Source organism: Gracilinanus agilis, chromosome 4, assembly GCF_016433145.1.
Source record: "Gracilinanus agilis isolate LMUSP501 chromosome 4, AgileGrace, whole genome shotgun sequence".
Classification (NCBI taxonomy): Eukaryota; Metazoa; Chordata; class Mammalia; order Didelphimorphia; family Didelphidae; genus Gracilinanus; species Gracilinanus agilis.
In genome coordinates, this window is record NC_058133.1 from 476,762,957 (window position 1) to 476,776,810 (window position 13,854).

At 42.3% G+C, this 13,854-nt stretch overlaps 1 protein-coding gene across 2 annotated transcripts in view; it reads left to right on the top strand.

Moving 5' to 3' along the window:
• The first annotated feature begins 643 nt into the window (after positions 1–643).
• Positions 644–13,854, top strand: part of TUFT1 (tuftelin 1) — a 44,889-nt gene continuing 31,678 nt past the window's right edge. The window contains exons 1-4 of one of the 2 annotated variants that reach the window (XM_044672692.1): positions 644–703; positions 11,801–11,887; positions 12,636–12,725; positions 13,103–13,189. In XM_044672692.1, coding sequence (XP_044528627.1) covers positions 644–703; positions 11,801–11,887; positions 12,636–12,725; positions 13,103–13,189 — 324 coding nt within the window. Of the gene's footprint in view, positions 704–11,800; positions 11,888–12,623; positions 12,726–13,102; positions 13,190–13,854 lie in introns of both variants that reach the window. The other variant, XM_044672693.1, reaches the window with a different exon arrangement.

Here is a 13,854-nt window from a genome sequence, read left to right on the forward strand (position 1 = left end):
CGCCCCGCCCCGCCAGGCATGAAGTAGCGCACCTTTTTTCTATCTATCCTGTACAGTTGAGAACTAATTCTCCGGGTTTGGGGGAGTCGGTGAGGAGAGAAGTGAGACCGGGAGGGAAACAGAAGCTGACCCGAAAGTCAGAGAACTTAGGTTTGAATCCACTTCTTTTTGCTACCTGCCAGACTTAGGCTAGGTAGGTCACGCCCCCTTTCCGGACCTTCATTCAGTGAGAAGAGGCTGGACCGCATTTACCCGGAAGCTCGGGTCCTTTCCAGCTCTTCCTACTCCCATGGGGGTGTAGGTAACAAGACTGAAATTCACCCCGGAGACCTGGGAAGTAGCTCACAGGTGGCGCCATAACCCAGCCCTTTATGCAAATAGAAACTGTCGCCAAGGGGGCGTGGCTACACGTTTACCGCCCCGGCACGCCCCTGGGCTGCTTCTGCCGCCCCTTTCTTACCGTCTTCCAGTTGGCTGAACGTAGGCTGTAGGAGGCGTGGCTTCCCCTGGCTGCCGGCGGCCCGATGTGCCTATATATAGGGGGGCGGGTCTTCGGCTCGCGCCTTCCTTGTAGGATCTGGACTGCTGCGGAGCTGGGTGGTGGCCTTTTCGGAGCCGCTCCAGAGCGGTCCGGGGCTGGAAGATGAACGGGACGCGCAACTGGTGTACTCTGGTGGACTTGCACCCGGAGGGGGAGAGCGCGGTAAGAAGTGGCGGCGAGTCGCAGACCAGTCCCACGTCCCCCCTTTCTCTGTCCTCCCCTTTCCCTCCCCGAGCCCCATTTCGCACGGTAGTCTTCGGCGTTTCCTCCCATTCTTATGACATTTTCGGCCGGTGTCAGGCCACTGGAGTTCCCCCTTTCCCCCTCCCGTTCTCAGGCGTGGTTGGGGAGTATTGGAACCCCTCGCTCTTTGGAGGGGACAGTCCGTCCTTGACTTCCTGGGCCACCTCTGGTGGCGATGACGATGAGGACGACTTTAATCCTTGAACCTTGGATCTGTAGTAGACTGCGCTTTGTAGGAGAGAGGGAGGGTGTAATTCAATTCAACCTTTATTCGTGAAGCTCTCACCAGGTTAGGCATTTTAACTCATTGTAGTCTTTGAGAATAGAGGGAATTAAATAGTCCCTGCCGTCCAGGAGCTTACATTCTGCTGGGGAGCGGCACGGTAGAAATTTATACTAGGTAGTTTGAGAAAAGGCAGGAATAGTCACCGAAGGGGAATCAGGAGAGGCGTTCTTAACGAGAGAGTGGCAACCTGAGCTGATGATCTTCGAAGGAAGTTAAAGATGCTTTGAAGCCCTTGAAGAACCAGAAGAAACAGCAGAAAGGGCCAAATGGACCGGGAATCCTTCTACTTAATTGCTGTGTGAGAGCCTGGAAAAATTGCTAGTTGCCCTCTCAGTTTTTCTAATCTGTAAAATGGGGATTATAATAACATTTACTTTCCCCCACCTCATAAGTTCATTGTGAGGCAAGCACTTAGTCTGCCTTAAAATGAATGCCACTTAAACTGGTTAGGTTGTATGTTGCTGAAGGGTTTGTGTGACAAGAAATCCAGGAAAGTCCTGCTTTTTTTTATTTACTCTTTTTAAAAATTATTATCTCAGTTATTTCTGATTATCTCTCAGTTTCAGAAGAATCCAGAAGTTCATTGCTTCTTAGTGTGTTCTTTGTAGCATCTGAGATAAGATCGAGATGCACCTGAGTGCTTAAAAGATTAGCTGGCTACTTTTTTGGACAAACAGGAAAAAAAAAAAAAAAAGAGGACTAGCCCTTTCATCTCCTTATTGTTCCTGAGGTTTAATCTCCTATGGAAATGAAAACCACTCAGAATCCTCTTTTTGGGGGCAGGGGAAGGACTTTTTTCTGCAGTGATGAGACCTACCTCTCAGGAGAGCATTTAGTGGGACTATTCCTTTAGCCTACATGCTCTGACCCCAACCTACTTCTAGTATGGCCTGGAGCTGTCTTTCAGTTTAACTTCTGCCTTTGATCTCTTGAGTCTCGGAGAGGCAGAGGAGGAGGAGTCCCAGTTGGGACTAGAAATGGGCACTCGTCTTTTGTTACCAAGGACCCAGAGAACTCTCCACTTCAATGCATATATTCGTCTCCTTTTGTTCTCTCCTCTACCCAGCTGTTTACCCCACCACTCAGCTGTTCCTAGAGTTTCCTGGGGAGAGGAGTTGGAGGCTGAGTTGTGTGGTTCTGCATTTTCTGGCTCCTTTAGGGAACTTTACCAACGTGGGTGTGTCTGCTTTCATAGATTTTTCAAGCTGCTATGGTTTAGCATAAAACAGGCTAGGTGATTTTTTGTAAGGAGGTGTGCCTCCCTTCTCCCTGGATTTTATTCCCTTCTGTGGCTGCCTGATATATTGTCCTTGTGGTAGCTCGTATCCATCTCACACGTTAAAGCATATTTGTGTGGTGGTCATTTCATATAATTGGCCTTGGAATTCACTTATTGTTCCTCATTGTCTCTTTCCCCCTCCCCAGCAAAGGAAATCCAATTTCTTTCAAGATGATGCCCTGGTCCTGCTCCCATTAGATCATGTCTCCCCATCAACAATGTCTTGCTTCCATCTCTTTATCATATCCTCTTTTCTGGATTCTTAACAGGAGAAAGACATTCATTCTCTTTTGTTCTATTCCCCAGCCCTGGCCCAACTAACCCTATGATTTGTTGTTCCCTGTCCCTGACTAAGGGCAGGGAGAAGAAGGTGGTGGTAGAAGAATGGACTGAGAAAGGGATATTTAAGGATCTCCTCCTTTGTATGGATGAAGAAACTAAGGCTCAAAGCTAGCAGGGCATTCCCAAGGTCATTAAGTAGGCCAAAGCATTGACTTTATTGAGAGTAGATCTTGGTTTCTTCATTCCCTTTGATATTTTCCTCTTGTCTGGTGGAGCAGAAAAATGGATAGGGGGATGGGGAGAATGGAATCTTCTTTCTGAAAGAATCTGAAACCAGATCCCTTTAAACACAGGGGAGGTAGAAAATCCCCCATGCTTTTTTTGTTTATACAGGTTGAAGCAAAGGTTTATCTTAAACTGAGATTAGGGAGGAATGAACTGACTGGCCAGTTACTAGTTGTTCTTGGAACCTGAAAAGAGGGGGATGGGGATGAAAAGCAAGCAACCAAAGAAGGCTCCATCAGATGAGGCCACAGATCTTTCTTGCCTGACCCAGCCCTGGTAAAGCACCACCGATTTATGACTCTCTCTGGCTGTTCCCATTCCTTTGTGGGTGGGCAGTGTAGCTGACTGAACCAAACCATGGGATCCAGGAAGGGGAGTCAAGAGCCAGGGTGTATTGTAGAATTTTCCTATATCAGCATGTCTAGGAACATATGTGGAAGTGATTTATGGGAGCCGTAAAACATTCCTTTGGGCTTCTCCTTCTCACTTAGAGGAGACAACAGTAGGATAAACCAAAAAATAACAGACAAACTAAATGTCTCATTTCAATGAATGAAAAAACATTTTGTTAGGTGTTTACTGTGTGCCAGGCTATTTCTCTTTGGCATGGATTCTCTGATTTAAACTTTGGGTCCTCCCCCCTAAGATTTACCTTTCTATTCCTTGCTATCTGCTTAACCTTTCCTTAACCTTTTTTGGGGGGAACTTCTGTGGCAAGTCTGGTGAAGTCAGTGGGCCCCTCCTCACATAATGTTTTTAAATGCATAAAATACATAAGATTACAAAGGGAACCAATAATATTGAAATAGTTATCAAAATGAAAAAAACAAAATACAACTAAAACCCCAAAGTTTACTGACTCTGGTTAAGACCTCCTGGCCTCAGACTATTATTAGAATTCGAATGCATTGCATTCCTTTCACTCTGCAGGATGGAAGGGTGCTAGGCAGGGAAGAACTGACCCAGAATTTAAAATTCATTGTACATCAACTATGCACAGATAATTGAGCTGGCTTATAGATGATGTGTTTGGAATCTTCTATTGCTCTGATAATAGTCTTCACCCTCTTTTCATCCTTCCTTCTGTTCTTTTGGTGATACCTACCCACCCCCCTGACCCCACCCCATAGGTGGATGAGGGAAAGGAGAGGTTTACAGAATTTTGGTTTTAAATCCTCCCCCCCTCCCAATTTCTGCTATTATGACATCTCAGCCCTACTAGGTAAAACTGAGGCCAAATTTGTATTCTGGTAACCCACCAAGACCCGCTTTCTCTGCCCTTTTCTTCCTTTTCAGCATCTTCTTTTCATCTTGTGCCTCAAGTGTGGCATAATGGAAAGAGGCCTACATTTGGAGGGAACCCAGGACCCAAATTCAGATTAGGATCCAGTGTCTCTCTCCTGGCCTTTGGCATATTGCTTTCCTCTGTGTCTTAGTTTTCTCACCTATAAAAATGAAGAGACTGAGCTCCAAGACCTCTTCTGGCTTTAAATTCTTTGGCATGTCTTATTCCTTTGTTCTTCTGGTCAGTGAGAAAAGGAATCTGATATACTAATGTACACTCAGGGTTAATGACATCTTTCTAAAGGTGTCAGATTGAAGGCAATGCTTAATCAAGGCATGAATGCCCTATATTGGTGGAATTTCAAGCATCCATGGGAGGTAGATAGTTTGGGGATGAGTCCATTGCTTCCTAGCTAAAGGACTGTCTAGTCTACGAATGCCTCAGGCCAGTCCTCCCAGCCCACAAACTTCTTTCTTAGTTCCTTCCTCCTATTTTTGTTTTGTATTGTTCTTTTATGGTTATTGTTCAGAACACTATTGCACAGGTAGATAAAATGATGTTCTCTGTGATTGATTATTAGTAGCATTAATAATAATAATAATGAGGACCAGGGAAGGATTACATAATCCTTAGGTACTTCAAGCCAGTATTTACCCATATTTCCTTAGGGTGGAGGGAGGTGGGGTGTGCACCCCAATAGTTTCAGTTTCAGATACATGTGCTCCTTCTAATTGTGGTGCATGTTTCTTTAGGTCATGGCACTAGAATCTCTTGTGAAATAGCATAGTTTTCTGGGGTTGGGGATGGGGTGGAGGAGTCCATGGCTGAGCTTTATCTTGGTTTGGAAGGAAAAGAAAATAGGTTTATGAAGATGGGATCATGGAGAAATGATTAGGAGTAGTTTTCCTGGGTCCTAGGTTTTTCATCTTTAAACCCTCACCTTCTAATCAGTTCTAAAGCAAAAGAGCTGTAAGAGGTAGGCAATTGAGGTTAAGTGACTTGCCTAGGGGTCACCCGGCTAAGAAATATCTTGGAGCGAGATTTGAATCCAAGACCTCCTGTCTCCAGACCTAGCTCTCTAGCAACTGAGCAACCTAGCTGCTTTTCTGAGTTCTTTAAAGAAAGAGGAGAAGGCAATGCCACTCCTGATACAGTTGAAAAGAGAAGAGGGGAATAACCAATTTCCCACTCTTAGCTAGAAGGACATAAAACATCTTTTGGATCATCTCCCAGCTGTCACTGCAGATAGCATTTTGGCAGAGGAAAATTGAACATAATCTGGTAAGCTCCCTTTGACTTGGAATGTGGGACACAAGTAAGCTCCTTTAGGACATACTTACAAACTTACAAAGAAATTGGGCATCAACATGAAATTGTAGTTGGAACTCTCCAGAAGCAATTCCTTTTCTGTGTCCCCCACTATCTCCTGTGAATGAATGTCTCTGGAGAATGAGAGGAGCTCACCTATGTCTCTGCTACCTTGTTTTCCCATTTCCCTGACCCCCCTCCCTTCCTCACTACTTGGGGTGAGCCCACCCAGATAATCCAGTCCTTTGCCCCTAGGAAGATTTGGGGGTGGCTTAGGGAAAATCAGTCCATCAGTAAACATTTATTAAGAGTCTACTATATATTCCTATATATGCCATTGTGTTAATGGCTTTGGACAGAAGTGGACTTGAGCTGAGTCTTAAAGTAAGAGGAGGGATTCTATGAGATTCAAGAGAGGAAATACGTTCCAGGAATGGAGGGGACAGTTGGTGTCGACCCACAGAAACCTGAGCTGGCATTTCAGGTGGAGGGGAAGCTGAGATGTGGAGAATAAAGGTTCTTTGTGAGATATGGCCAAACAAAGGGCAACTTCTGCTTCAGTGAGCCATGAAAGGGACAAAGGTGGACAGTCTTCAGTAGGTGAGTAGGAGTGAGAGAGCCTGGGCCCCAAGGGTTTCCGGCCCCCTAATAATCCCTTCTGCCTTTCTTCCTAACTTTATGGAGCTATCATTATGCTATAACCCCTGGGAACAGGAGCTAAACAAGGGGTTGATTATCCCCATTTCTTCAAGTGGGAAAAACTGAGCTGACCACAAAAGCAGCTAGAGAGGCTGGAAGACTCTTATGGGAGAGCTGATTCCCAGAAGACCTGTTTTCTGGCCATCTCTAGGAGCCCTGAGTTTTTCCTTCAAAATAGGCATTTTTCCTACAAACCTCTTCATTCCCACACATTTTTGGACTTGTTCACTTTCAGGCTTGGAGAATAGGAAGCTGGGAATCATAAATACCTGTCCGGTGGCCCTCTGCCTATACAAATTAGATTTTTTTTTTTTTTTGGTTGTGAGAACCCTCTGGGGCCTCATTGTTTATTTCTTCTTTCTCCAGCGTCAGAATCTCTAACCTCTTAACTATGTGTTTACCCCCTCCCCTCTTCTCCGTCTTTGGGGACTGAGTCATGGGTTGGAGATTTGTTTGAACGAGCTGAGAGGCAGTCTGTAATTTGAGGGTAGCTGTGCTTCTGCTCCCCAAGAATGTTTACAGGGCTACCTGTCTCTTGATTAGTCCCTGGGGGTTTCCCCCCCAGAAAAAATTATACTTCCACTCTTGTCATGGAGGGATGGGATCCTTGATTCTTATTGTTAATGGGCAGTTGGGGAATGTGTTCCTTAAACCTCCCAATTGAGATGTTCTTTGTATTAGGGCCATGCATCATCTGTTTGAGAATGTGGATGTAATATGATATCACAGAGATTATTGCAGAGTTTTTTTGTGTTGGAGGGAATTGTTGGGGATCAGGGAAGAGAGTTAGCATGTAGTTAGTTAATAGAACATAGATGTCTCTGGATTATCTCCTTTCCTGACGGATAATGGTTGAAGTTCCTTTTTTGGAAGGCAGAACCAGAGGCAAGACTCACTTGTTTCATTGTTGTTTCGTCTTTTTTAGTCGTGTCCGACTCTTCCTGACCCTGTTTAGGTTTTCTTGGCAAAGATACTGGAGTGATTTACCATTTCCTTCTCTAGCTCATTTGACAGATGAAGCAACTGAGTCAAACAGGATTAATTGACTTGCCCAGGGTCACATAGCTAGTGTGTATGTGTGAGGGCAGATTTGGATTCTTCCTGCCTCCAGGCCTGGCACTCTATCCACTGTGCCACCTAGTTGACTCAAGTTTCAATGCCAATGTTCACCTAAATTTTCCTTGTATCTGCTCTGCAGATAGCATCATGGTGTGATGGAAAGAGAAATGAATTTGAATTCAGAAGAAATCTGGGTTTCTGTAATCTTGAATGAGTCAGTGATCTCCCACCACGCCCAACTCCCATAGGCACCCTCCCAGTTCCCTCATCTGTAAAATGGGGGGATTGGGATTAAGTAATTTCCAAGATCTCCTTTAGTTCCAAATCCTGTTGTGCTTAGAAAGCAAACAGAAAAGTTTTGAGTTTCTCTCTCGTCTTTGGTAGTGGAGCTAAGGAATAAAGATGTGGCCAAGGGAGCAGAGTGAAGGAAAACAGAAAGGTCCTAGGTACTCCCTACTCTGGCCCTCAGAGTATTTGTTTTCTCACACTGCTTTTGGCTGGTTGTCAGTGGTTTCTGTTTAATCCCCATTGCACCTACTAGTGGGATCTGGCATGGTAGGTGGAAAACTTCTGGGTTGTCCCTAAATGCCTCCCTTCTATCTCCCTTAGCAACTCCTTTGGTGACAGCTGGCAAAGTGGGTTTATTTACCAGGCATGAAAGATTAACCGAGACAAAGAGAGGGTGTAGAGAACATTGTTCCAACTTCTAGGTTAAGGATAACAAGTCAGGAGTGGGTTGGTGGGTACCTCTTGAGAACAAATGAATAGATTTTTAGGGGGTAATTTGAGACATGTTGAGAAGTCCTGAGTAATAGGGGAAAAGTCAGATTGAATTTTGGGGGGCAAAGGAGCACATGATCCCCCTCCAATTTAAATGAGATAGTAATATAAGGAGCTAAAAGATGTTAGTGGAGAGAAGTTGGGGGATATTTTGAAACATATAGGCAATTCTCATCCTTCTGTATTGTTTTATTTTATTTTTATTTTTATTTATTTTTTTAAACCCCTACCTTCCATCTTGGAATCAATACTATGTATTGGCTCCAAGGGCAGAAGAGTGGTAAGGGTAGGCAATGGGGGTCAAGTGACTTGCCCAGGGTCACACAGCTGGGAAGTGTCTGAGACCAGATTTGAACCTAGAACCTCCATCTCTAGGCCTGACTCTCAATCCACTGAGCTACCCAGCTGCCCCCCTTCTGTATTGTTTTAGATGTTGTGTCCTAACCAGAATCAGCAGAATGGATGAGGTGAAGCCCCAAGGCCCCTTAAACCACAGTCTTCTATGATTTTTGAATCCAGAGGGCTTAATAATGGCCAAAAAAAAATGGAATTGGTGGGGGCAGCTGGGTAGCTCAGTGGATTGAGAGCCATGCCTAGAGACGGGAGGTCCTAGGTTCAAATCCGGCCTCAGACACTTCCCAGCTGTGTGATCCTGGGCAAGTCACTTGACCCCCATTGCCTACCCTTACCACTCTTCCACCTATAAGTCAATACACAGAAGTTAAGGGTTTAAAATAAAAAAAAAAAATCTTAAAATAAAAAATAAATAAAAATGGAATTGGTGATAGTGACTGGCTGAAAAACTTTTTTTTTTTCCCCTGCTAACTAGGGATGATGCCCTGGTATTCTCTAGCTTGCCCGTAGGGAGGAGAAGGGATGAATTTGGATCAGAGAACATGTTTGTGTCCATGGTGGTAAAAGAGTTGGCAGCAAGTTTAGCTACTTTGAAAAGTGTTTCCTTCTCATCTTTTCATGAGACGAGTAGGTTTATGAACTAGATGTTGTGGTTGAGCATTATATATTGCTGGTAAGACAGCATCATAGAGTTGGGCAGGCTGACCTTAGGGGCCAACAGAAACTTGACCAAGAATCCTCTTTTCTAACCTCCCTCATCATTTGTTCTTCAGCCTTTTTGAGGCAGCCTACCTTCCACTGAGGGGGAACCCACCACTTCTTTCATTCCAGAGTCAATCTGGGATTTGACCAAGGCTATAGTTTATTGGTGAAAACAAGACAGAATCTAAGACTTTTCATCTCCAGTATCTTGCTACTTTGAACGTACCATGTTGATCTCTTCTGTTTCCATACTCAACCTTTAGTCTCTCAAACACCATTTTTATACCAGTCATTCTATTTTTGTGTATTTTCTAACTGAAGATTTTGCTAAAGTAACTTTTAAAAACGTGTCTACATTTGTTTAAAAATGCTGACTTATGACTCTGGAGATAGGCTGATTCCTAAAGAAACATCCCAATTTTTGTTGCGCTTATTATTGTTAAGATAATTTCTTTTTCTGAATTTAATGAATTTCCCCCTCCCAAAAGAGAGAACATTTCCATATACAAAGTAGAATAGAAGAAGGTAACATGTATAACTGTGAATCTATTCTGTATAGCCTGATTTTAAAAGATGCTAAGGGACAGCTAGGTGGCACAGTGAATTGACAGCCAGGCCTGGAGATGAGAAGTCCTGGGTTCAAATGTGAACTCAGACCCTTCTTAGCTATGTGACCCTGGGCAAATCACTTACCTCTGATTTTCTATCTTGGAACTGATACTTATTACTAATTCTAAGACAGAAGGATTTAAAAAAAATAAAGAATATGCTAAATTCAGCAAGTTACTTTTTTTTAACAAAAAAAATTTTTTTCAATTACTTTTAGAAATAATTTTTGATAATTGTTTTCTGACATTTTGATTTTCACATTCTTTTCCTCCATTCCCACCTTCCTAAGGTGGTAAATAGTTTGATATAGATTATACCATTGGTTTTTTTTTTTTAACTTTCATGTATTTCAATTCTGACAAACATTTATAAATGGAATTATTTACATAGATCTGCACCTAGACCATTAAAAAAAAAAATCAAACCTGGAACAATAGCAGAACAGTAAAGTGGAAATGTCCCCTTTATTGGTTCAGCAAACTTCAATTTTGACATATTTAATAAGTTTACCTTCAGGATGATTTATGATAGATTTTCTATCTTTTTAATGTGTCTATTAAATATATAGCATGTAGAAGAAATGAAAAGTAAAGCATCTTATGTCATGATGTGCATTTTGCTCAATGAATCCAATGAAATAATAGTTAATGAATTTATTTTGCAAGCGGTATCCATCCATCTTATGAATGGGCTGTGCTACAAAAGTGAGCTTAAAATTAAAGTTAAAATTCAAGTGCATGAATTTAGAGAGTCTAGTTAAAAATTTTAAAACGTTTGAATTTAGATAATTTAGTTAAGAAAAATAGCATTTATTTCCACAAAAGGTACATAATACTTTGTAGCTTTTAATAGCCACAGTACAGTCTCCTATGTAGGGCAGGGTTCTAAAATAAATTGCATCATTGTCATCATCACTAACATTGTCAAGAAAAATAACTGGCATTTGATAAACTCTTTGAGAGTCTATGCTAAATGATGAGAATATAAAGAAAGTCCAGAAATTTCTTGCCTTTAAGGAGGTCACATTTCCAGTTGGAGATCCAAAGAACTTGTACATTGAAAAAAGTTCATACCAGTGCTTTCTTAGCATATTATTTTCAAAGTTGTCATGCTCTCATTTGTATTTTCTTCTGAACTTCTCTTTAAAAACCTGTTTCAGTTACTTTCTTTTCATTCTTTTCTTTTTGGGGAACTAACACTATTACTCAGTTCCTTCTTCCTACTAAACCCGTCTTCCCAATAAATAATGAAAAAAATCCTCATATCACATAAAAAGTCAAGTACAATAAATCCATACATTTGCTGTGTCCAATAATGTATGTCTTGTTCTGCGTCTTAAGTCAGTCCCCCCTTGGTTAGGAGGAGCTGGGTAGCACACACACTTCATCATTGGTGCCCTGAAATCATGGTTAGTCATTGAGCTGATCAGAGTTCTTAAGTCTTCCAGAGTTGTTTTTCTAGAGAGTTGTATTCTATACAGTTGTTCTGGTTTTGGCTTACTTTACTCTTCCTCAGTTTATGCAAGTCTTCTCAGGTTCCTTTAAACCTTTCCTTTTTGGGGGGCAGCTAGGTGGCTCAGTGGATTGAGAACCAGGCCCAGAGATGGGAGGTCCTGGGTTCAAATTCGACCTCAGACACTTTCTAGCTGCTTGACCCTGGGCAAGTCCCTTCACTCCCATTGCCTAGCTCTTACTACTCTTCTGCCTCAGAACCGATGCTCAGTATTGATTCTAAGATGGAAGGTGAGGGTTTAAAAAACCCACCAACTTTCCTTTTCATAGGATAATTTCTGCATGGCACATGATAATAGGTATCACAGTCAAGTACCCTCTATTATTTTAATTCAGGGAATATAGCCCTAGTCTTAATATTTATACTCAGTACTATTTCAAGAACATCTATCAGAGATGGGAGATTTCAATCCAGAATGGGCAAGTAAAAGGGCCAGGACATTTCTTTTCCTCAGAATGTCTGTCAGGTCATGGAGATGAACATAATGACCTCTTTCAGAATGGCCTTCTACCAGAGATGTGGTTTCTAGAGTCTGGCTGTATTGGAGTTACGTGGTACCTGATCTCTTCCATCAAGATAAAAGGGAATATTCTCAGATTTATTCTTCAGAGTGACTTGTCAGGTGATCATCTCGAAGACGTGTTTCAAGACATATGTCTTGAAGCAGATAATATTTAGGTTTCTGACAGCTGGATTTCTCTATCATGACCTTATCTCCTTCCTTCTGAATGCTGCTTCCTTTCTCTTTGTCTTTTCTTGGCTGCATGGAAACATTTCTGCTACTGTGGGTTCAAAGTCAGAGTAAGGGGGCAGCTGGATAGCTCAGTGGATTGAGAGCCAGGCCTAGAGATGGGAGGTTCTAGGTTCAAATCTGGCCTCAAACACTTCCCAGCTGTGTGACCCTGGGCAAGTCACTCGACCCCCATTGCCTAGCCTTTACCGCTCTTCAGCCTTGGAAAAAGACGGAAGGTAAGGGTTTAAAAAAAACAACAAAAAACAAAGTCAGTAACTTTTCCCTACAAATAACTATCCAAGCCTCAGGAAAACCATGTTATTGGAAGTGAGGGGGCAGCCTATCAAAAGAAAATCTGAATTTGTGGTTCCTATTAATTTCCCCCAACAAGTATACTTGCTTATACTTGGTTTATTATAACCTGATCTTCTAGTGGGAAGGATGTTGGGCTTGTGTTGTTTCTGTGAAATGACTTTAATTTCTTTCTGGATTATTGAAATTGGCTTGGTGTTCAGTTTCTTTGGTGGGGAAAATCAGAATAGTATTTTACACATTTTGAAGAACAGATTTTTCTGGGTTGGTATTGTGTTGAGAACCATCTATCATGGGTTAGTTAACTTGCTTTAGTCATGTTTTATTTGAACCTCTCCCCTTCCTTCCCTTTAGGCAACTGCAAAGTCCTACAAAATGGTATCTAACAGATCAGGCAGTCATTCTATAGCATCGGAGCTGGTAGAATCCAATGATGGGCATGAGGAAATCATCAAGGTAAATAGAATTTATTGTTGCCCTTCCCGATCATTCTCCTGTTTAGACCCACTTTTCACTGAAGGTCCGAAAGAGGGCAGGAGGGCTAAAGCTGTCAAAAGCAATCTTGTGGTTAGAAAATGGAAACTTCCAGGATCAGAGATGCTGGAACCAATAGCCATCTCCTCTAGAGGTCTCTGAGAAGAGGGTAAATGACGATCTGCCTGGCGTGACTTAGGTGCAGCACCTGAAATGGGGGAATGGTTAGATGACTACTCCACGTTTGCTCTGGACCTTACACGTTAATTGAAAAACAGTAGGCACTATATGTATAGGGGGTTGGTCAACCTGATTTGACTGGAATTCTTTATAACCACAGTTTGATTCCCCCAATATAGGTTTACTTGAAGGGGAAAGCTGGTGACAGAATCATCCACGAGAAGAACATCGATCAGCTGAAAAGTGAAGTTCAATACATCCAAGAAGTAGGCAGCTTTTTCTTTTTCATTGTGGAGGGAATTGGGTTCCATTAAGTTTCTACTATATTGAAAGCTCCTTGAGGAAAAAACCTGTTTTATGAATACTTATTTATACTTTCCACTGTATTTAGCACAGTCTTATGTTAAGTAGGTGCTTAATAGATGTTTATGGAATGAATGAGCTTTAGAATGTGAATGGAACCAGGGCTCAGGACCAAGCACAATCTCCCACTGATTGGGCCCCAGTTTCTTGGCATGTTTTAGTCTCTCTTTCCTTTTTCCCTCCCTAAGCCTTTCCAAGTTGCAAGAGCCATTTGAGTTAACTATTTGTTGGGTCGAAGGTTTTTAGTGATTAGCTGCCTGGTTCCCTTCTTTCCTGGGTGCAGATACACTTTTTTTTCTCCCTTCTATTCCCTAAATGTCTGCAATCTGCTAGCTTACATTCTTTCCCCACTCAAGTAAAAGCCATGCCTATCACCCTTGACCCTGCAGAAGTCTAATTAATCAGCAAGTTTGTTGGGAATTCAGCTCTGTGCTCAAGAGTATGCCAGGCATATTATCAGATTATTTGTTTGAATTCTTTTTATTTTTAAAAAAATCATTCTTTAAGAGGCATGAATTAAGACCTGGGTTATTTTCTGAGAAAATCAAAGGGTCAGAGAAGAACTGAG